Here is a 24,926-nt window from a genome sequence, read left to right on the forward strand (position 1 = left end):
AAATTTGCTTTTGTTTTTGTCCCACAGAGGGTAAAGATGCTGTGTCATAAACTGCCAGTGAGAGAAATTAAAACTGGAATCATTCCTTGGAACTATTAAATCCCTGTTATTAAAGTGATTTTACAATTTTAAACCTCAATTACTTAAATTATAAATATTTATCAATTTGTTTTCATGAACTGTCAAGTTTTCTGTTTACACCATGTCTTGAGGAAGAACATTATTTAAGAGAAACCAATACCTTTAGCACATTATTGTTCAGAAAGACATGTAGGTTGGTTGATTCAACAATTAAGAGACTGAACACGGATGACCCCCTTCCTGAACATGAGCCCCCAAAACCGATCCTGCCACCTACTTGGTGTCGGCAGGTGGTCTCCGGGCCACACGATTTTCCGCTGCTTCTCTGAAACTTCTCACCCGGACTGGTTGGAAGTCGGCCGGCAGCCTCAAAGTGAGGTCCGGCATTATAATTAGCTGGGTATCATTCTGTTACAGACAGGTAGTAAATTAACTCATCAGCGCAGTTTCCCACTAGGAACGCAGTGTCAGTTCAAATCTAGGCCATAGTTTTAACTGATCCCTGAGTGCAACTTTGCCATGCAGCACAAGTATTAGAATCATCGAATATTATAGCACAGAAGAAAGCCATTTGTCCTATCCCGTCTGTACTGGCTTTGATAAAGCCCCCGTTAGTGTGCAAAATTAAAGCACATAGGATTAGGGGTAATATACGGGCATGGATTGAAAATTGGTTAACTGACAGGAAACAGAGAGTAGGAATAAACGCGTCTTTTTCGGGGTGGCAGGCAGTGACTAGTGGGGTATCACAGGGATCAGCGCTTGGGCTCCAGCTATTCACAATACATATAAATTATTTGGATGAGGGAACCAGATGTAATATTTCCAAACTTGCTGATGACACAAAACTAGGTGGGATTGTGAGTTGTGAGGAGGATGCAAAGATGCTGCAAGGCGATTTAGGTAAGTTGAGTGAGTGGGCAAATACATGGCAGATGCAGTATAACGTGGATAAACGTGAAGTTATCCATTTTGGTAGGAAAAACATAAGGACAAACTATTATTTAAATGGTGATGGCTTGGGAAATGTCGGTGTACAGAGAGACCTGGGTGTCCTTGTACACCAGTCATTGAAAGCAAACATGCAGGTGCAGCAAGCAGTTAGGAAGGCAAATGGTATGTTGGCCTTCATTGCAAGAGCATTTGAGTACAGGAGCAGGGATGTCTTACTACAGTTATACAGGGCCTTAGTGAGACCGCACCTGGAGTATTGTGTGCAGTTTTGGTCTCCTTACCTAAGAAAGGATATACTTGTCATAGAGGGAGTGCAGCGAAAGTTCACCAGACTGATTCCTGGGATGGCAGGACTGTCGTATGAGGAGAGATTGGGTCGACTAGGCCTGTATTCACTAGAGTTTAGAAGAATGAGAGGGGATCTCATTGAAACGTATAAAATTCTGACTGGATTTGATGGACTGGATGTGGGGAAGATGTTTCCCCTGGCTGGGAAGTCTAGAACAAGGTGTGACAGTCTCAGGATAGAGGATAGGAAATTTAGGACCAAGATGAGGAGAAATGTTTTCACTCAGAGGGTGGTGAACGTGTGGAACTCACTACCACAGAAGGCTGTGGAGGCCAAGTCACTGAATATATTTAAGAGGGAGATAGATAGATTTCTAGAAACAAAAGGCATCAAGTGGTATGGGGAAAAAGCGGGAATATGGTGTTGAGATAGAGGATCAACCATGATCATATTGAATGGCAGTGCAGACTCAAAGGGCTGAATGGCCTACTGCTACTCCTATTTTCTATGTTTCTATGTTTCTATGTTTCACAGAACTATTCATTTGGTTCCATTCTCCTCCCTATTCCCCATACCTTTTAAAAGAAATTTTCTTCTTCAAATATACCTTTTAAAAACTATTCTGGATTTTGTTTTCACCACTGATTCTGGTCAGATATTCCATGTTCTAACAACACTTTGCACAAAATAAATTTCCAAAAACCTCTTGTTAATTTGGTGATTTCTTCAACTTAGTTTATCTAGTTACTGACTCACTCATCAGTGAAAATAATTTTCCCTGTTTCCCTTATCAGTATATTTCATAATTTTGAACATCACTATCAGATTTCTTCTTGACCTTTTCTGTTTTGCTGAAAAGAATCCAATTTTCTCAGATCCTTCCTATTAACGATAGTCTTCTATCTCCGTGAATCTCTTCTGCGCCTTTGCCATGGCATTGACCTCCTGCCTGAAGTAAAGACCTCAAAACTGGACTTAATATTTTACCACGCAACCAATGATTTGTATAGATTTAGCAGTACCTCTTTGTTTATGTATTCACATCTATCATCATAGGCAGTCCCTCGAAATCGAGGAAGACTTGCTTCCACTGTAAAAGTGTGTTCTCAGGTGACTGTACAGTCCAATGCAGGAATTACAGTCTCTGTCACAGTTGGGGCAGAAAGTGGTTGAAGGAAAGGGTGGGTGGAGAGTCTGGTTTGCCGCATGCTCCTTCCGCTGTCTGCGCTTGGTTTATGCATGCTCTTGGCGATAAGATTCGAGGTGCTCAGCACTCCCCCGGATGCCCTTCCTCCAATTACGGCAGTCCTGGGCCAGGGATTCCCAGGTGCAGGTGGGGATGTTGCACTCAATCAAGGAGGCTTTGAGGATGTCCTTGAAACATTTCCTCTGCCCACCTGGGGCTCGCTTGCCGTGTAGGAGTTCCGAGTGGAGCGCATGCTTTGGGAATCTCGTTTCAGGCAAGCAAATGATGTGACCCGCCCAACGGAGCTGGTCAAGTGTGGTCAGTGCTTCGATGCTAGGGATTTTGGCCTGATTGAGAACACTGACATTTGTGTGTTTATCCTCCCAGTGTTTTTATACTCTACGCCCATATTCGCAAAAGCTTTATCAACTTATCTTCTCACTTTTACAGACTTGTGTATCTGACCTCACCGCCCTCCTCCCCCCCCCCACCGCCCCAACCCCTATCTCTTTGCTCTTCTATTCCTCTTAAAGTTTTACCATTTTACCCAGTAAAAATGTGCTTGTAATGGCCCAAATCTTAGTTTTCCCTCTGTGTCTAGTGCCTGGGGCAGACAGTGAGATGTTTTGATCTGGAATGCACTGTCTGAAAGTGTGGTGGAAGCAGATTCAGTAGTAACTTTCAAATGCAATTTGGATAAATACTTGAAAAGGAAAATGTTGCAGGTCTATGAGGAAAGAGGAGGGGAGTGGGACTAATTGGATAGCTCTACCAAAGAGGCACAGACACGATGGGCCGAATGGCCTCTTTCTGTACTGTAAGTTTCGATAAGTTTGTGAGGTCCTTTAGCATCTGAAAGAAAAAGGTAAATCATTTTAAATCTGGCCCTTCATCAGAAGGAATATTTCAGATGATGGGTTCCACAGAAAATATTGACCTATCTTTTTCGACTAGATACTGGCCAACCTGCCGTACAGGCCCATCATTTTATTTAATGGTATTCTAAGAGGTATCACCTAATTCTTTAGTTCTGAAGACTTAGCTAAGCATGACATTTATTCTAAAATCATGATCTTTAATGGTTTGTGCGCAGTCTTTATCTTGAAACTGAAGGAAAGCTGACTCGTGTAAATGATAAAAAAAAACTGTCTCCTGCTGTTTATCTGCTTTGGTGACCTTGTGTGAACTGTCGTATCCATCATTTCTCATCGCATGAGGCATATGTCTGTTGTGTGACAGCTGGTATGTTGGGAACTTTTGACCTGTCGTCTGCTACATCAATCACTGAAATATTAATTTTTTTAAAGTCATTTATGTTCTCGTGCACAAGCCAGTATGTTAATCAGATTGTAGGATCAGGATGAATGTTTGCTGTGTGTGTGAATTAGTTGGTGCTTGGTGTGCTCCTGTAGAATTGAAATAAATTCAGTAAATACGTATGCATAAATGCAGACAAGATAGGATAGTCTGTGTAAAGATACTGCAGAACAAGTTGGAGCAGAGAACAACTGCTGATTCCAAATGTGTTGAGTGCAAGATCAATCTTGCCTCCCATGGGCAAATAGCCTGCTATCAAATACTCATTGCCAGAGATTGCATTTGAAGCAAGTGTGAGGTACTGGAGAGCCGTCCATGCCATTGAAAACTGCATCAGAACCTACAGGAGAGGTGCATTTTTGGGGAGGTCAGTGAAGGAACAAAAGGAGTTAAGCAAAAGCTCTTCCCCTTCCCACACTGTGCTCAAGCTGCCCTCATTAGTCCTCAAAGTAAGAAACGCCAGTCATATATGAAGCCAACGCACTCTGGTTGAAGCATTAAGTGGCATGATTTAATACAAAAGCAAAATACTGCAGATGCTGGAAATCTGAAATAAAAACAGAAAATGCTGGGAATACTCAGCAGGTCAGGCAGCATTTGTGGAGGGAGAAACACAGTTAACGCTTCAGATCGTTGACCTTTTGTCAGAACTGGCATATTCATGGCATAAATCAATAGTTTGGAAGACTTTCTCTCCTCCTCAAAATGGCTCAAATCAGCCAATCAAATTTCCTCCTGAGGAAGCCTCAGTGATGGTGAGATGTCTCATTTAACCTCATTTGTTGAACGTTCAGCACCTTAATGCTGTAGCTATAGGCTGCCTTAGCCAAAAGTCAATGGTGAATAATATTGGATGGAGTGTAAAACCAGTGTTCTGCCCATCACAGTGGGTTCCCCCAGCCAACAAGTTAGGTTAAAATTACCCTCATTGTGTCTGGCAGCATGAGGGAATTGAATTAACATCGCAAGTAAAATGAAGGAAAACCCAAAGATGTTTAATAACTACATAAAGAGCAAAGGATAACTAAAGAAAGAGTAGGGCCTATTAGAGACCAAAAAGGTAACCTGTGTGTGGAGGTGAAAGATGTGGGTATGGTTCTTAATGAATACTTTGCATCTGTCTTCATAAAAGAGAGGGACATGGTAGGCGTTATAGTTAAGGAGGAGAAGTGTGAAATGTTGGGTGAGAGAGGAAATATTAAGGGGTTTAGTATCTTTGAAAGTAAATAAATCGTCAAGCCCAGATGAAATTTACCCCAGGCTGGTAAGAGAACCAAGGGAGGAAATAGCAGAGGATTTGACCAGGTGTGGTGTCGGAGGACTGCTAACATTGCACCATTGTTTAAAAAGGGAGAAATGAATAGACCGAGTAATTACAGTACAGTCAGCCTAACGTCAGTGGTGAACAAATTATTGGCAAAACTCTGAGGGACAGTATTAATCATCATTTAGAAAGGCATGGATTAATCAAGGACAGTCAGCATGGATTTGTTAAGGGAAGGTCATATCTGACTAAGTCACTATTGAATTTTTGAGGAGGTAACAAGGAATTTCAATGAGGGTAACACATTTGATGCAGTCTACATGGATTTTAGCAAGACTTTTGACAAGATCCCACAAGACAGATGGGTCAGAAAAGTAAAAGCCCATGAGATCCAAGGGAAAGTGACAAGTTGGAGCCAAAATTGGCCCAGTGGCAGGAAGCAAAGGATAATGGTCAATGGGTGTTTTTGTGACTAGAAAGCTTTTTCCAGTGGAGATTGGCAGGGTTCAGTACTAGGTCCCTTACTTTTTGTGGTGTATATCAATGATTTAGACTGCAATGAAGGGAGCATGATTAAGAAGTTTACAAATGATACAAAATTTTGGCAATGTGGTTGATTGTGAGGAAAAATGCTGCAGACTGCAGGAAGAGATCAATGGACTTGTCAGGTGGGCAGAAAAGTGGCAAATTGAATTCAATCCAGTGTAGTTTGAGGTAATTAATTTGGGGAAGGCTAACAAGACAAGGGAAACACAATAAATGGTAGGATACTGAGATATGTAGAGGAAAAGAGGGAATTTGGAGTGCATGTCTGCAAATCCCTGAAAGTAGCAGGACAAGTAGATAAGGTGTTTAAGAAGGTATATGGGATACTTTCCTTTATTAGCCTAGGCTTAAAATATAAGAGCAGGGAGATTATGCTTGAACTGTATAAAACACGAGTTAGGCCACAGTTAGGATACTGCATGCAGTTCTCGTCAGCATATTATGGAAAATATGTGATTGCACTAGAGAGGGCACAGAAGAGATTTACGAGGATGTTGCCAGGACTGGAGGAGTTTAGCTGTGAGGAAAGAGTGTATAAGCTGGGTTTTTTTCTTTGGATCAGAGGAAGCTGAGGGGAGATTTAATTGAGGTATATAAAATTATGAGGGGCCTAGATAGAGTGGGTAGAAAAGATCTATTTCCCTTAGCGGAGAGGTCAGTAATGCTGTCAAAACCATCGTAATTTCAGGCCCACCATTTAAACATACCTCCACTCAGAGGAGAGTGCAGAGAGAGTGTAAGCTATGAGCATGTGTATGAGTAGCATGATGTGCATAATATATATCAACTGTTTTAAACAAAAACAGATCTTGGACATAGGTCATTGTGTACACATTAAGGGAAAATAACAAACCTGCTCTTTATTAATGTGTTCATGATTTTGCTACACTTGGCAGTATTGGAAATCTTAACCTCCTAATGTCCATTATTCGCTATAGATGTAAGAGGAATTGGGGTCTTTTGGCATAGATTTTCTGATTAGTGTTATTTAATGCGTTACAGCCAGTATTACAGTAATTTAGGCTTCCAGGTCTAACTTTTCTATTAATAATACCAACCTCTATTTCTTGATTTTTCAGGTGCATCCTTTTGGTGTCTGCTAGATATTGTTCCAATTAAGAATGAAAAGGGAGAGGTTGTGCTGTTCCTGGCTTCGCATAAGGACATCACTGATTGCAAGAACAATTTGGCACCAGGCAGCACAAAAGATCCAGGTAAAGAATGCTTTTGATAAAGTCTATGAAGTACTGAATGTGTAACATGGAAAATACTTCACTGTCCCAGTCCATTGTACTAGTTTTATTTACTTGAAGGAGCTTGAGGCTCTAAATGGGTTGGTAAGTGTAGAATAATTATCACCAATAATAGTTTTAATGGATGTCAAGTTGTGGCCATCTAAGAGATAAGGTGAAATAAAAACAGGCAGTCTCAGCAGGTCAGGCAGCCTCTGTGGAGGAAACAGAGTTAACGTTTCAGGTCGATGACCCTTTGTCAGAACTGTAACAGATTCTTAAGGAAGTGCAAAGGGCACTGAAAGGGGAAAGAAAGGAAATAACTTATTCTGTCATTCTCACCCTATCTAGACTCATCTTTTGTTTCTCAACTTATGCCATTACCATCTCAATTTGGCCCATCGTCCCTTTTGTCTCTCAAATCTCTCCTGCTTTCCACCCTATCCCAGACCTTCTCTTTTGTTCTTTCCTCCCCTCCCCTTTCAGTGCCCTTCCTTAAGAATCTGTTACATTTTGAACTTTTGCCAGTTCTGATGAAGGGGCGACTTGAAATGTTAACTCTATTTCTCTCCACAGATGCTGCCTGACCCGCTGAGATTTCCAGCATTTTCTGTTTTTATTTCAGATTCCAGCATCCGCAGTATTTTGCTTTTGTAAGATATAAGGTGGTTAAGTAGATTAGTTGTGTATTCTTACCCCTGGCCCCATTCCTCAGGCATTGTGATAGCAACTTACTGGTGAAAATTGTGGCTTTTCCAAAAGGTTAGTGAATAACATCATCATGGATTGGCATGCATTGACATACATATCTGCCCTCCAGAGAGTGAGTATATTTCCTTTGAAAGGTGAGTTTGGATTGATTAAATAAAATAAGGTACAGTTGTGCTCTCTTTCATTTCAACTACAAAAAGACAGCTCTGAAATAATTGATAAGAGACTTCGTAGATCAGAGAAGTTTATTTGAGGAGATTTTTTATTGAAGTTGGGTCCACTGAAGAGCAAGCCAACATTTTTAATAGCGGTATATCTGGGCAGATTTCTGCACATCATGGACCTGCTTGTGTTTGGAAATCATGCTGTAATCTAGCCTGGGTTTTTTACTGCTGCACTTGTACTGTTTATACTTCAGGGCAAGTCCATGCATAATGGATGTATACAAACATGCAAAAATAAGGTGAAGAAAAGACCCTCAGGCCCATCAAGCCTGCCCATCTAGAAATAGACCCAGCACGTCGGCGAGGCGGGAGTGCGAGCAGCAGGGAGTCCGGGGACGTCGGAGGCCTACAAAAGGCCCAGCGTGTCGGAGAGGCGGGAGTGTGAGCAGCAGGGAGTCCGGGGATGTCGGAGGCCTACAAAAAGCCCAGCGTGTCGGAGAGGCGGGAGTGTGAGCAACAGGGAGTCCGGGGACGTCGGAGGCCTACAAAAAGCCCAGCGTGTCGGAGAGGCGGGAGTGTGAGCAGCAGGGAGTCCGGGGACGTCGGAGGCCTACAAAAAGCCCAGCGTGTCGGAGAGGCCTACCGGTGCAGCTGCAGCAGGGAGGCAAAAAGAAGTAGAAAGAAATCGAAAGCTGACGTCACAGCCAAGGGGGTAAGTGATTGGCTGGTGATTGGTGAGTAGTTTTTCTTTTTCTTTTCTATATCAGTAAGTAACCTTTAGCATTGTTATTGCCAATTTAAGTTAATCTAAGGGTTAAGACATAGCAGGAGAGCTCGGACATGTGTTATGCTCCTCCTGTACTATGTGGGAAGTCAGGGACGCCTCTGGTGTCCCTGACGACTATGTGTGCAGGAAGTGTGTCCATCTCCAACTCCTGACGGACCGCATTGTGGCACTGGAGCTGTGGGTGGATTCACTCTGGAGCATGCACGATGCTGAGAATGATGTGAATAGCACGTTTAGCGAGTTGGTTTCACCGCAGTTAAAGGATACACAGCCAGATAGTAAATGGGTGACCTACAGGAAGAGCAGTGCAAGGAAGGTAGTGCAGGGGTCCCCTGCGGTCATCCCCCTGCAAAACAGATACACCGCATTGGGTACTGTTGAGGGGGATGACTCATCAGGGGAGGGCAGCAGCAGCCAAGTTCATGGCACCGTGGGTGGCTCTGCTGTACAAGAGGACTGGAAAAAGAGTGGGAGAGCTATAGTGATAGGGGATTCAATTGTAAGGGGAATAGATAGACGTTTCTGCGGCCACAACCGAACCTCCAGGATGGTATGTTGCCTCCCTGGTGCAAGGGTCAAGGATGTCTTGGAGCGGGTGCAGCACATTCTGAAAAGGGAGGGTGAACAGCCAGTTGTCGTAGTGCATATAGGTACCAACAATATAGTTAAAACGCAGGATGAGGTCCTACGAGACAAATTTAGGGAGCTAGGAGCTAAATTAAAAAGTAGGACCTCAAAAGTAGTAATCTCAGGATTGCTACCAGTGCCACATGCTAGTCAGAGTAGGAATCGCAGGATAGTTCAGATAAATACGTGGCTTGAGGAGTGGTGCAAAAGGGAGGGATTCAAATTCCTGGGACATTGGAACCGGTTCTGGGGGAGCTGGGATGAGTACAAACCGGACGGTCTGCACTTGGGCAGGACCAGAACTAATGTCCTGGGGGGAGTGTTTGCTAGTGCTGTTGGGGAGGAGTTAAACTAACATGGCAGGGGGATGGGAACCTATGCAGGGAGACAGAGGGAAAGAAAATGGAGGCAGAAGCAAAAGATAGAAAGGAGAATAGTAAAAGTCGAGGGCAGAGAAACCGAAGGCAAAAAACAAAAAGGGTCACATTACAGCAAAATTCTAAAGGGGCAAAAAGTGTGTTAAAATGATAAGCCTGAAGGCTCTGTGCATCAATGCGAGGAGTATTCGGAATAAGGTGGACGAATTAACTGCGCAGACAGCAGTCAATGGATATGATGTAATTGGCATCATGGAGACATGGCTCCAGGGTGACCAGGGCTGGGAACTCAACATCTAGGGGTATTCAACATTTAGGAAGGATAGGCAGAGAGGAAAAGGAGGCGGGGTGGCATTGCTGGTTAAAGATGAATTTACAGAAAAGAACTCGCCTTCTTTGACCTTATTGGCTCAATTAATAGTCTTTTAACCTTTTAATTGGCTCGCTACCCAAGGTCCTAAAATGTCAAGTTGATTGATGACTTAATGCAACATGCTCCCACTCACGTAGCATCTCTGACTTGTTGTCTGTGAATTTTCACAGCCTGTCTAAATGCAGCCTGTTTGAATTCTCTATCAAACCCCCCTTTGATTCTTTCACAAACTGAATCATAAAACATCAGATGTCACTTGTTAAACATTCGACAACATAATTTCATACATGTCCTTCTAAAATTTGTTAATGTGTTTCGCCACATGTCCGGACTAGTAGCTTCCACACAAATTTACATCAACCCGAGTTCCATCGTGGCCACAATGAAAGTCTGGTTTTAGTAGGTTAGTTAACCTTATTCCAATTTAATCCAAATCAATATCTTAATTCAAACAGTAAACAACCTTCCCTTAAGCATAACATACCCCTGTGCCACGTACAGATGGTCTGCTGGTACCTGCAAAGTGTCTCACATGCGGGACAGCAGCTACAGCCGCCTGGTTGCAACAACATTTAATCAACATAAACAAACAATATAAAAGTAAAATAATTACAACAAATAGAATTAAACCTTCCACCAATGAAGTTCCTATTGAACCTAGCCATTCAGTGGCTCCGCTCCACAAAGTGAATGATGGGGGTTGCTTAAGTTTTTCTACCTCCTTTTGGATATGCTCCGCTAAGTGGGTAATTTCGTCGGGGCTATCTGGGATATATGTGCAACACTCAGTTCCGAGTAGGGTGCAAATACCTCCCTTTTCAGCCAGAATGTAGTCAAGGGCCAGTCTATTCTGTAGGGCTACTGTGCGGATTGCTACCATTTCTGCATTGATTTTAACTAGGGCCTCTGAGGTATCATTGGCTACCCGTTCCACAACAGATGCCATGTTAAAGGATTCCCTTGCCAGTCTGGCGGTCCTATACCTGGGGATCAGAATGGCAAAGAACCTCTCTGTTTCTGTGATAGCTCTCTTAGGACAGTGTAAATGTTCCGACAGTGACTTTATATGATACATATAAGGCACAATGTAGGCTAAATAGCAGGATCCCATCCAATTCTGGGGCAACCAAGGGTAAGCCTTGTGGCCACACACCCAATAGGTGCCATTATATGCAATGAATGTTAGCTGTTTCTTTGTCAGCAACACTCCGGGGCCTGTCCAGGCTTTTCCATCTGTTTTATTCAGAATCCCCGTTACGTTAAAAATTTCCACATCGGCCCAGTTTGGATGGTTCCGTGGCTTGATTATAATTCCGGGAGCAGTTACTATACCCCATATTTTGGCCTCCTTTGATGTTTCTAATCATACAGACCGATTTCCCCCGGTCTTCCTTTTCCCGTTGTATTAGTGATCACAAAAAATGGGGGCCGTTTGGAATTATTGTAGCATGGTTGGTATCCCCCTTCAAAGGTAGTCAGATTGTAACCTGCTGACTTCCATTTACGTGCCCAGTTTTCCGTATCCTGAAACGCATTGCCTGTTTTGTTTTGATTAATTATCCACTCAACCATTTCCGAGATATTCAAGGAAACTGGCCTCAAGGGAATCCCTCCCTTTGAGTGAATAGGAATATGCGCACACACCCAACAGCTAGAAATGTTACCTTGTTTGGTATAAATGTATGACATATATAAAAAGGTATTTACATGTAATTCCCTTGCTACTCTACTATTTCCCTTTGGTGCAGAGGGTCAGCTAGTGAGAAGTAGGCCTATGCCTAGAATACCTACAATCAATAATACAGTAAATTTATACATTTTCGCAAAATGTAATTGTCCTTAATAGATTTCAGCTTCAGTTACGAGTGCTCATTTAACGTGTGAAGCATGGATCCAGGCTTTCTTTCCTTGGACTTTAACAGCTGCCTGGGTGGTCAATAACACTTGATAAGGTCCCTCCCACTTGGCACCCAAAGGTTCTTTATGCAACTTTTTCACACACACCCAGACTCCCGGGATGATGTCATGTCCTCCTTCGGGTGGATTACCCCAAGCTGCCGATACCTGTCGGGAAACAGAACTAATAGCATTGGTTAAGTTCTGACAGTATGATAACAAAGTGTCACTCATTAAGTGAACATCAGCTTTCCGTAAATCGATAGTTCCTGGCAGCGACATGGGTCTTCCTGTTATAATTTCAAATGGGCTTCGACCTGTAGTTCTGTTCGGGGTTGCCCTAATGCTACATAGCACTATTGGTAGTGCCTGGGGCCATGGTGTTCCTTCTTGGTGATATTTGGCAAGCCGTTGTTTTAGAGTTTGATTCATTCGTTCTACTTGTCCTGATGATTGTGGATGATAAGGACAGTGTAAATCCCACGTAATGTTCAGTAACCTACAGACTTCTTGGCAGAGAGCACCTGTGAAGTGTGTTCCCTGATCTGAGTCAATGCTACTCGGGACTCCCCATCGGGGAATGTAATCCTTACATAAGACCTTTGCAGTGTGATTGGCTGTGGCTCTTTTAGTTGGGACAGCTTCTACCCATCTAGAGAATCTGTCGACCATGACAAGAATGTTAGTGTATCCTTGGCATGAAGGAAAAGATATATAATCAACCTGCAGATGCTGGAATGGTCCGACAGGGGCAGGGGGCCTCAGTTGGGGCATTACCGTGATGGGTCCAGAATTATTTTTCTGGCAGACCACACAGCGGTCTGTTACCAGCTGGGCATGTTTTTTAAATCCCCGACCCCACCAGCTTTTCTGGAACCGTGCCGTCATTTGTTGTGAGGCCAAGTGTCCCCACGAGTGGATCTGTTGGGCTAAAAAAGGCATAAGCGCTTGTGGCGCGACTGGCTTGTCGGTAACTCTTTGTCTCCAGACACCATCTTCACACAGCTTAATTCCTGCCTCAATCCATGTCTATTTTTCCTCTCGGGAGCACTCGCCTTGTATTGTTTGAAGGTCTCGTGTCAAAGTCCTGAGTGCTTTCAATCTGCACATCTGTGTTGGTTCTTCTGGAGGAACGCCCTGTGAGGCGGCATCTTTAGCTGCCTGGTCAGCTAGGGCATTTCCCTGTGCTTCTGTGGTATTTTCCTTGGTATGGGCCTTACACTTCAGGAGGGACACTTCCTGAGGTAATTGTATGGCCTCCAGTAAGTCTCGGACTTCTTTTCCATTTCGGATAGGTGTACCAGCAGCAGTGAGGAATCCTCTTTTACGCCATAACAGACCAAAGTCGTGAGCGACTCCAAAAGCATATCTGTGTAGACATTAGCTGTCTGTCCTTCTGCTTTTCGACATGCTTCTGATAGGGCCCGTAACTCGGCCTGTTGTGCTGACGTTCCTGAGGGTAAACATCCTTTTGCCACTACCTCATATAAGGTTGTAACTGCCCATCCTGCTTTTCTGGTACCATTGTCAACAAAGGAGAAACCATCTGTAAACAGGATGAGGTCTGGGTTGTGCAGAGGCTCCTCTGCTGCTAAGGCTGCTTCTTCTGTTTCTTTTAAAATCTCCACGCAGTCATGCTCTTCACATTCTCCCCCCTCTTGCTCCCTCGATTCTGACATCGGGAGCATAGTTACGGGATTAACCGGGCTGGTCCGGACGATATGGAGATTAGGAGCTTCCAAAACTGCTGTCCAGCGGGTCCATCTTGCTGCCGTCACCTGAGACATTCTAGTCATAGACAGCAAAGCATGTACGGTGTGGGGACACTTGACAATCAGCTTTTGGTCGAGGATTAGATCCGCAGAGATCATTACTGCTCGACATGTATCTTCCATGGCCCTTAGGCAACTTCCCCATCCGAGGGCTACCGCATCCAGTTTTGCCAAATAATAGCCAATAGGTCTTTGCTGATCCTCATGTTCTTGTGTCAGTATAGCTGTCATATATCCTTCTTTCTCATGGACAAACAGGGTAAATGGCTTACCACTGTCAGGGATTCCCAGAGCTGGTGCCGAGCACAAAGCCTTTTTCAAACTCAAACTCTTGCTGTTTCTTAGTGAGGGTGATGGCTTCTTTAGAGGCACGTTTCCCCTTTAAAATATCATTCAGTGGCTGAGCAAGCTGTGTGAAGGAGTCAATCCAATTTCTGTTAAAATTGCACAATCCCAAAAAAAACCTTAGTTCCTGGATCGTGGTGGGTTTTTTAGCAGCCCGAATGGCTGCAGTTCTATCCTGGGTAAGTTCTCTCTTTCCTTGTGAAATCTTTTGTCCCAGGTATACAACCTCTTCTTGGGATATTTGTGCTTTGTCGATGCTGGCTTTATGTCCTTTCAGCCGAAGGTGGTCCAGCAAAGCTCGTAAATCTTGATCATGCTGGTCTTCCGTGTTTGAAGCTTGCAGGATATCGTTTACATATTGGATGACTGTGGATGACAGGGGAGGTAATTCTCGCAAATGGCTTTGTAAAGCCATGTGGAATACCGTAGGGCTGTTGTGGAAACCCTGCGGTAACTGGGTCCAAGAATACTGTTGTCCTTGGACAGTGAAAGCAAACCACTGTTGAACCTCCGGTGCCAGAGGCACCGACCAAAATCCGTTGGCCATATCTATAACCGAGAAATATTTATGTTCCGGTTTGAGGGTATTAAAAATGGTGGAGGGATCTGCGACCAAAGGAGCTTTTTGATCAATACACTGGTTAGCTTTCCTATAATCGACAGTCAAACGCCAAGTCTCATTAGATTTCTGTACCGGCCACACGGGGCTATTGGAGGAGCTTTGCGTTTTAATAAGCACCCCTTGTTTCTGCAATTGCTGAATAACCGGTAAGATTCCTGCGATGGCAGTTGGACTGATGGGATACTGTTTAGTGCATGGAGGCTTGGTCCCGGCAAATGACGCAGGCTCCATCTGGAGTAGGCCACAATCGTTCTTATCTTTAGCCCATATTGGGTATTCCTTCAATTCTTCTTTCTTCAAAGTTCTAATTGACCATGTCACCCGACCATCCTTGAAATGCAACGATGAATCTATTTGGATTAGAACATCCATTCCCAAAAGGGGTTGATATACTGGGCCAATCCAGACCGACGTGGTTAGTTCATGTGGACCCAGCCCTATAAGTACAGGGGTGTTGTCCTTCTAATTTCCATTTTATGGCCTCCAACTCCATAGGCTGTACGTGCCCTACCATCCAATGGCAAAAAGTCTCCATATTGTAGGGGTAAGCATGTTAATTCCGCCCCTGTGTCTAAAAGACAGTCCACATCCTTATCGCCCACCCTCACAGTTATATATAGCCCATCAGCCATGATATTTTTGAATGGCAGAGCAGGCTCGAGGGGCTAGATGGCCTCCTCCTGTTCCTAATTCTTATGTTCTCATGTTCTTATCTCCCCTCTGTTGTATTAGTGCGAGGAGGGGAGCCAGGGTGGGCTCTAATCGTTTTTTGCTATCCCAAGTAACTCCTTCTGTTGTTGTAGTGTCAGTCACTTAAATGCTTCTATGAGGTCGTTATCTTGTGACAAGCCTGGTTTGTTGGCTGAATTGTATCCCTGGCTGCGTCCTCTTCCCCAGCCACGACCTTTCTGTTTTGCCCTGCACGTCTTGGCCCAGTGACCTTCTTTCCCACAATAATGACATTTTCCGGGTAATTTTCCTAATAACTGTTTATCGGAATCCTGGGATTTCCATCCCATAGCCTGTACAGCTCGGACTTTAGCTCCCATATCCTGATCTAATTGGTTACATCGATCCACCAATGCTGCAAAGGTAGTTCCTCTACCTTCCCAGTCCGGTAACACTACCTTAAGCATTTTGGACAGTTCTGGCTTTAGACCTGCCACGAAAGCTGCTTTCAGGGGTCCAAACACTTGTTCATCCATTTCCTCATCCGTATTATTCATACCCGAATCTTCTATCCACGTGCATCTAAACCGCTCGTCATACTCCAGGACCTCCTCTGTTCCTTTCTGTTGGCAGGCTGCAATTTTTCTCCAGTCTGTCTTAGCTGGACTGAAGGCTTGCAGCCAGTGTTTAATCACCTCCCATCCTGTGTCTAATTCTTGCTCATCCTGCCCCAAAGCTTCTTCTACCTTGTCGTGCAATTTTCTTCCCTGTGTTTTTGGCACCATTATGGTCAAAATTTGCACTCCGTCCCAGGGATGAAGTTGATATATATTTCTTAAGCGGTCCAATTGGTCCCACGTTTTTACTCCCCCTTTCTTTGGATTGGGCAATTCCTTGGACCATTTATCAATTTTCTCTGGGTCTGCCGGATCATGAACTAAGTATTTTTTGTACACCCTTTTCCTTGTTTTTTTGGTTCCGCCCTCATTCGCAGTCTCTTCTGATTTGACTACAACTCGTCTTTTTTTAAATGGGGCAAAGCGCACCCTGTATCGTCAGAGGATTCAGAATTCGTATCTATTCCTCGGTCGTGTCTTCAGGTTTGCACTTTTAATTTATCCAAACATGGGTACCCTGGGAATTGACCGATACATTTTCCTTTTCCTATTACTGTCTCTTGACCCAATGATTTTTTCCATTCTTTAATTTCACCTTTAAGATCTTTAACTTCCGCTTCCGACTTTTCAAGTTCAAGTTTTTTCTGTCGGAGCTGTTCACAAATAGCTTGCAATTGGTCCTTTGTACTGGTCAGTTCTCGATCATGTTGGGAACGCATTATAATTTAATTCCGCTTTCGAATCTGTCTCATAACCGCTAGGGACCATCTAGTTCGCTCTTTATTTTTCATACGGGTTGTTTTTCCCCAGACCCTTTTAATCTCGTCCAAGGACCATTGTCCTTTGGAGGTTCCGTACTTTTGTTCGATCTTAATACAGGTTTTAGATAAGTTGAATTGTTGCTCTATGTATTCTTTCAACTGTTCGAGAATTAAATCTAGCGAAACTTCAGGTGGTGCTTGCCCACCTTTAACAGTTGTAGGCAATTCTTTGTTCTTATCTCCTGCTGCCATAATACTGATTTCTTTACTGGGGTCTCGAGTCGTAGGCTTTCTAGCCGATCAATAGGTCGATGATTAATTAACTAACACACCGCCGAAGTTTAGACGTCTATCGGACCTCGAGCCGACTACCAACCGGAGGGTTCGCAATTGCGTAGAAGGAGAGGCGAATTTAGACTTTTGACCGAGGACTTTTATAAAGAGGAGTCCTTACCTCAGTATGTAGGTTCGATGTCCAAAATTCAGTTTCTTTTCTCAGCGATCGTGTTCGTGACGCCAAAATTGTTAGATCTCTTAATTTCCAATGAAATACGAACTCCGATTGTAGTTTTAATGTCACTTTATTTTGGCAGACAGCGACAAGCTCTTGGCTTTAAGCCAGGTCTTTGTCCTTCTGAGACCACGTGGTCAAAATGGCTGTATTTATACCTAGATCAATTTACAGAAAAGAACTCGCCTTCTTTGACCTTATTGGCTCAATTAATAATCTTTTAACCTTTTAATTGGCTCGCTACCCAAGCTCCTAAAATGTCAAGTTGATTGATGACTTAATGCAACATGCTCCCACTCATGTAGCATCTCTGACTTGTTGTCTGTGAATTTTCACAGCCTGTCGAAATGCAGCCTGTTTGAATTCTCTATCAGTAGGGAGGGACATTAGCCTGCATGATGTGGAATCGGGATTGGTGGAGTTGCGGAATACCAAAGCGCAGAAAACACTAGTGGGAGTTCTGTACAGACCACCAAACAGTAGTACTGAGATTGGAGACAGCCTCAAACAAGAAATAAGGGATGCTTGCAATAGAGGTACAGCAGTTATCATGGGCGACTTTAATCTACATATTGATTGGGCTAACCAAACTTGTAGCAATGCGGTGGAGGAGGATTTCCTGGAGTGTATTAGGGATGGTTTTCTAGACCAATATGTCAAGGAACCAACTAGAGAGCTGGCCATCCTACACTTGGTGATGTGTAATGAGAAGGGACTAATTAGCAATCTTGTTGTGCAAGGCCCCTTGGGGAAGAGTTGCCATAATATGGTAGAATTCATTATTAAGATGGAGAGTGACACAGTTAATTTGGAAACTAGGTTCCTGAACTTAAGGAAAGGTAACTTCGACGGTATGAGGCATGAATTGGCTAGAATAGACTGGCAAATGATACTTAAAGGGTTGACGGTGGATAAGCAATGGCTAACATTTAAAGATCACATGGATGAACTTCAGCAATTGTAAATCCCTGTCTAGAGTAAAAATAAAATGGGGAAGGTGGCTCAAATGTGGCTAACAAGGGAAATTAAGGATAGTGTTAAAACCAAGGAAGAGGCATATAAATTGGCGAGAAAAAGTAACAAACCTGAGGACTGGGAGAAATTTAGAATTCAACAGAGGAGGATGAAGGGTTTAATTAAGAGGGGGGAAATAGAGTATGAGAGGAAGCTTGCTGGGAACATAAAAACTGACTGCAAAAGCATCGATAAATATGTGAAGAGAAAAAGATTAGTGAAGACAAATGTAGGTCCCTTGCAGTCGGATTCAGGTGAAGTTATAATGGGCAACAAAGAAATGGCAGACCAATTGAACAAATACTTCGGTTCTGTCTTCACGAACAAAGTCATGAATAACCTTCCGAATGTACTCGGGAACAGTGGGTCTAGGGAGAAGGAGGAACTGAAGGATATCGTTATTAGGCAGGAAATTGTGTTAAGGAAATTGATGGGATTGAAGGCTGATAAATTCCCGGGGCCTGATAGTCTGCATCCCAGAGTACTTAAGGAACTGGCCCTAGAAATAGTGGATGCATTGGTGATGATTTTCCAGCAGTCTATCGACTCTGGATCAGTTCCTATGGATGGAGAGTAGCTAATGTAACACCACTTTTTAAAAAAGGAGGGAGAGAGAAAATGGGTAATTATAGGCCAGTTAGCCTGACATCAGTAGTGGGGAAAATGTTGGAATCAATTATTAAGGATGAAATAGCAGCGCATTTGGAAAGCAGTGACAGAATGGGTCCAAGTCAGCATGGATTTATGAAAGAGAAATCATGCTTGACAAATCTTCTGGAATTTTTTGAGAATGTAACTAGCAGAATGGACAAGGGAGAACCAGTGTATATGGTGTATTTGGACTTTCAAAAGGCTTTTGACAAGGTCCCGCACAAGAGATTGGTGTGCAAAGTCAAAGCGCATGGTATTGGGGGTAATGTACTGATGTGATAGAGAACTGGTTGGCAGACAGGAAGCAGAGAATCGGGATAAACGGGTCCTTTTCAGAATGGCAGGCAGTGACTAGTTGAGTGCCGCAGGGCTCAGTGCTGGGACCCCAGCTCTTTACAATATACATTAACGATTTGAATGAAGGAATTGAGTGTAATATCTCCAAGTTTGCAGATGACACTAAACTGGGTGGCGGTATGAGCTGTGAGGGGGATGCTACGAGGCTGCAGGGTGACTTGGACAGGTTAGGTGAGTGGGCAAATGCATGGCAGATGCAGTATAATGTGGATAAATGTAAGATTATCCATTTTGGGGGCAAAAACACGAAGGCAGTATATTATCTGAATGGCGGCAGATTAGGAAAAGGGGAGGTGCAACGAGACCTGGGTGTCATGGTTCATCAGTCATTGAAGGTTGGCATGCAGGTACAGCAGGCGGTGAAGAAGGCAAATGGTATGTTGGCCTTCATAGCTAAGGGATTTGAGTATAGGAGCAGGGAGGTCTTACTGCAGTTGCACAGGGCCTTAGTGAGGTCTCACCTGGAAAACTGTGTTCAGTTTTGGTCTCCTAATCTGAGGAAGGACGTTCTTGCTATTGAGGGAGAGCAGCGAAGGTTCACCAGACTAATTCCAGGGATGGCTGGACTGTCATATGAGGAGAGACTGGAACAACTGGGCCTTTATTCACTAGAGTTTAAAAGGATGAGTGGGGATCTCATAGAAACGTATAGGATTCTGACGGGACTGGACAGGTTAGATGCGGGAAGAATGTTCCCGATGTTGGGGAAGTCCAGAACCAGGGGACATAGTCTTAGGATAAGGGGTAGGCCATTTAGGACTGAGATGAGGAGAAACTTCTTCACTCAGAGAGTTGTTAACCTGTGGAATTCCCTGATGCAGAGAGTTGTTGATGTCAGTTCATTGGATATATTCAAGAGGGAGTTAGATATGGCCCTTACGGCTAAGGGGATCAAGGGGTATGGAGAGAAAGCAGGAAAGGGGTACTGAGGGAATGATCAGCCATGATCTTATTGAATGGCAGTGCAGGCGCGAAGGGCCGAATGTCCTACTCCTGCACCTATTTTCCATGTTTCTATGTTTCTATGCAATGGGAGAGGGGGAAAAAACCTGAAACATGGGCCAGAATAGCCTCCTTCTGTGCTGTAAATTTCTATGTTTCTATGTCTCTCTCCTCAGATACTGGGCCTCACCTGCTGAATGTTTCTAGCAATCTTTTTATCTCAGATTTCCAGCATCTGCCATATTTTGTTGTTTCATTTTTGGAGAGATTCCTTCTCAAGTTCCAAAATTAATCTGAATGAAACCACAGTATCTCATAATTCCTGATTATTGCATAAACTCGCAATTTATCTGTCTTTTGGCTGAGATGTTAAACCCAGACCCAATCGCCCTCTCAAGTGGACGTGAAAGATCCCATGGCACTATTTTGAAGAAGAGCAGTGTCCTTGCCAATATTTATCGCTTAACCAACATCACTAAAAATCAGATTATCTGGTCATTATCACATTACTGAGGTGAGATTCAGACCCTTCTACATCGCTGAGCAGCAGGAGAACTGCCTTCGCTCTGACATTCTGCACCAGTTATAACTATTTTCTATTTTAGTTCTTTGTGACCCTTTACACAGATGGGGCCATTGACAAAAGGCCGGCATTAGTTATACAGTTCAAAGATAGTTAAGTTCCAAGCTGTTCAAAGAATTGTTGCACTAAAAACATTTTCCCATTTAAACTTTTTAAGTCATGTGCTTCATTAATAAGTAAGTTTCTTTTAACAAACTGAGCTGCATCATTGACTCACATCAGACTAATCATCAAACAGTTTGCAGTAATTGCAAGTTTCAGGAACATGGTGCTACTGTCTTAAAGAAATGTACAATAGTCAAAAGCACATGGAACCTCTGTATAGTTGTGGTCAAGAAGAAACGAGCCAGAGTCAGCAACTCAACACCAAAAAAGTTAACAGTAACCTGGTCACTCAGCAATCAGATCCCTCTGAAGTTCTGTTGTTCTGAGAGCAAAGAGTATCTATTACTTCGACTGCGACTGACACCAACGCAAGGGACACTGAATCTGCGGCTACAGGCATCAGCTGAATGGTTGACTCCATGGCTCTAGCCACATCCGGCATGCCCTGAATGATTGTTCGTTCGAGACTGGAAGGCACGAGTTTATGTGCCCTCCAATCTGTCACCCCTTCCCCCCAATCCCATAATTCTGATGGAAATCTTAAGAATTTTCTGCGTGGCCACTTCTGGCGAGCTGCCACACCTGATTGGCGATGATTCCCCCAAAGTACCTGGAATGCGCTTCGGTGTAAGTTGCCATTGGCAATAGCGGTGCGGAGACTGCTGCAATTATCGGTATAAATTGTTGATTATGCCGATCCAGAAAATATTTTTTTTAAATGATGCCTATCCTTACATACAATTGCAGCTTGCTTTGTAAAAGTGCTGTAGGTAATTTTGCATTGAATTAGCATCTCATTGTTGTCAGAAACAAGCAGTACTTAACATGGGCCCGAAATTCAGTACTGCTGGAAAGCTGGTACCTTTTTGGGACAATTAGCGCCAACATTTTTTTGGAGCTGGGCCACTCCATATTCAGATCCAAAAGTGGAAAAATGGGTCCCAGCATTAATGAACCCTTCCGAAGTGGATTTTTCAGTGGTGTGGCTGTCGTAATTTGAGCATTATCACCACTGAGAAATTCAGTGTGCAGGTAAGGTTTTCTAATCAGCCAGCTTTGCAGCAAGGCCCTGAGGGGGGATGGAGTTTGGAAGTAGTTTGGAAGGATGGCTGATGTGAGAGGTGCAAGGAGAGCCAACAGGTTCACTGATATGGAGCTGGAGACACTGATGGACGGTGTGGAGGACAGAAGAAGAATACTGTTTCCTGATGTGCGGAGACCTGGTAGACCGCCAGTACATAATGCATGGAGGGAGATTGCAGGGGAGGTGTCAGGCACCTCCATATATGTGAGGACACACCCTCCCAGGAGGGTGCTGGCCAGTCTGCACCCACCCCTTCCAGGGTGGCAATAGGTCGATGACTCCTAGCTCTGGGGTGATGGGGATCCTCCTCCTCCTCCTGTGTCTCCTCCTCCTTCTCAAGTGGTACTGCTAGCTCAACCTCCAGTGGCTGTCCCCTCATGATGGCCAGATTGTGCAGCATGCAGCAGACCATGACGATTATGGAGGAGAGTACTGCAAGGTGACACTAGAGTAGTCCAGGCACTGGAATTTCTGTTTAAGGATGCCGATGCACTGCTCGAAGATGCACCTGGTGGCACAATGAGCATCATTGTATGCATGCTCTGGCGCTGTCCTGGGGTTCCGCAGTGGAGTGATCAGCCAAGTGGACAGATGATATCCCTTGTCCCCAAGCGGCCAACTGCTATCTTGATTCAGGCTGGTGAAGAGGGCAGGCACACTGGTCTGGTGCAGAATGAACGAATCATGGCTGCTGCCTCCCTTTCCCGCTGCCTCTCTGCACAGTGCTGATGGTGACACCTTCTCCTGTATGCCACCCTGCTTCTGACCAGATATATCAGGTGTTGCCCTCCCAACATTCCTTCCATCCTCAGGGTGAACCCTGCAAAGCAGGTCTCTGCAGCCCACAGTCCTCCACTAAAGTTGTATAAAAGTATGTGCAAACCTCTGAGCAGCACTCAGCAGGTTGAATGGAGCCAAAACAATTAATAAAATTATAGGAAAAGCTAAATACTGTGGATGATGGAATCTGAAATAAAAACACTAATAATTAATAAAACTATATGAAAAGCTAAATACTGCGGATGATAGAATCTGAAATAAAAACACTAAAATTAATAAAACTATTTTCCTTCCAAACGGACCCGATCGCGGCAAAACACCAGCAGTATTGCGTTTGTGCACTAACTCGAAACCTCGCGGGAGCACTGCCGGGAAAAGTCTTACCTTTTTTATTGCTGAATTTTGCTGGGCTGGCAACTTTTCAGCAGTCCATACGCTACTGAGCTCACCGCTGAAAACCGTCCTTTACTGCGGCTTCACCCGCCATTTCCGGTGGAAGTGCGCACTGCTCAAATCCCCCCCAAGCTGAATATGGCTCAGGGAGGGAAAAACACCCAACTGTGGCGTCCGATCAATTTTTTCAATCGGCCGCCCAAACCACACGGTAGCCGTCCCTTTGGGGACGGTGAATTTAGGCCCCACATCTCTTCATATGGGTCTCGACAGAGAAGATAGAGAGAAACTGTTCCTATTGGCGGAAGGGTCGAGAACCAGAGGGCGCAGGTTTATGGTGATTGGCAAAAGAACCAAAGGCAACACGAAGAAAAACTTTGTTATGCAGCGAGTAGTCAGGATCCGGAATGGACTGCCTAAAAGGGTGGTGGAGGCAAATTCAATCATGGCTTTCAAAAGGGAATCAGATAAGCACCTAAAGGAAAAACAATTCCATGGCTGCGGGGAAAGTGCTGGTGAGTGGGACTAGCTGAAGTGCTCTTGCAGAGTGCCGGCACAGGCTCGACGAGTCGAATGGCCTCCTTCTGTGCTGTAATTGTGCTATGATTCTATGATATTTCCCAGCGGGGTGTAGTTATCTGATTTTTCTTCCTCACACCATATAAATCCACCTCCAGAATATACGATCAGCAATTCAGGCTGTTTTCCCGCAACTTAAGTGGTACATTCTGAATTTGAGAAAGGAAATGATTGGACTTCAAAATTCATTTTAACATTTAAAACAAGTTTGAAAGAAAGTAATGAAAATTTGCAATGTGTCTTTCCTTTAGAAAATAGAACTTTAATAATCCAAAATTGGAATCGGTGTAATTTATATTTTCCGCCACATATTGCCTGAAATATTGGTTAATGTTATTTGTAATGTGTGTAAGCTTGTAATGCTTGTAGCGCTACACTGTGGATGTGGATGTATTATGTACTGCAACTGTATAGTTAATCATGAAACAGAACAGGCACTTTCCGGAGAGTTCTGAGAGAGCAGCCTGCCATCTTAGGAAGCTGTGTGTGCTGTGCCCTGTGAAGATATCACATTTGGCGGCGAGATGGGAGATTTTTCGGATGTTTAAAGCTTAAATTTTGTTGGTGAAGGATTCAGCCAGCCGACAAAAGACTTTGGAAGTTTCTGTCTTTGAAAAAAAAGCTACAAAATCCGAGGTAAAAAACAGCACACGGCGTGAACAGCTTGAGATTAAAAATGGCAGGTGTAATCAGATATTTGGGTGAATATAGACATGACCAGGAATGTTTTAAAGCGTATGTGGATCAGATAGAAATATATTTCACTGCAAATAACATAATCGAAGTTCCAGACAAGGCAGTCCAGAACCAGACTGTGTTGGAATGTAAGAAAACGATCTTCTTATTAGTGGCAGGTCCGGCATTGTATGAAACCATTGTAAATCTGCTTGTGCCTGACGAGCCAAAGGACACAACGCATAAAGAGATTTTAATGAAGCTGGAGCAGCACTATAACCCCAAACCATTAGAAATTGCTGAAAGCTGTCGTTTCGGGATTTGGAATCAAAAGCCTGATGAAAGTATCAGTGATTACATCATAGCATTAAGAAAGCTATCGATGCACTGTAATTTTGGAAACTTTCAAAACCGAGCATTACAGGATCGTTTTGTTTGTGGGGTGAAAAATGATGCGATCAGGAGAAAGTTATTGACGACGGAGGACTTGACTTTTGAGATTGCTTGTCAGACAGCGAGGTCGATGGGCATGGCCGAACAATATTCCCAAGAATTAAATAATAATTACGGTCGTCAGTCAACCGAGGTAAATCATCTGCAGGTTCAAGGTAAAGGACGGCCATGGCCGAAAGTCTCAGAAACTAGAAATTCTATCAGAACGT

The 24,926-nt window shown here is 43.8% G+C and overlaps 1 protein-coding gene across 1 annotated transcript in view; it reads left to right on the forward strand.

Annotated features, from left to right (window-relative positions):
• The window catches only part of kcnh3 (potassium voltage-gated channel, subfamily H (eag-related), member 3), a 939,094-nt gene that overhangs the window by 217,072 nt on the left and 697,096 nt on the right, over nucleotides 1–24,926 (forward strand). Inside the window, exon 2 of the mRNA XM_070875952.1 lies at nucleotides 6,717–6,851. Within this exon, the coding sequence (XP_070732053.1) occupies nucleotides 6,717–6,851 (135 nt within the window). The remainder of the gene's footprint in view (nucleotides 1–6,716; nucleotides 6,852–24,926) is intronic.

The sequence above is a fragment of the Pristiophorus japonicus genome, chromosome 3 (genome assembly GCF_044704955.1).
Source record: "Pristiophorus japonicus isolate sPriJap1 chromosome 3, sPriJap1.hap1, whole genome shotgun sequence".
Lineage (NCBI taxonomy): Eukaryota > Metazoa > Chordata > Chondrichthyes > Pristiophoridae > Pristiophorus > Pristiophorus japonicus.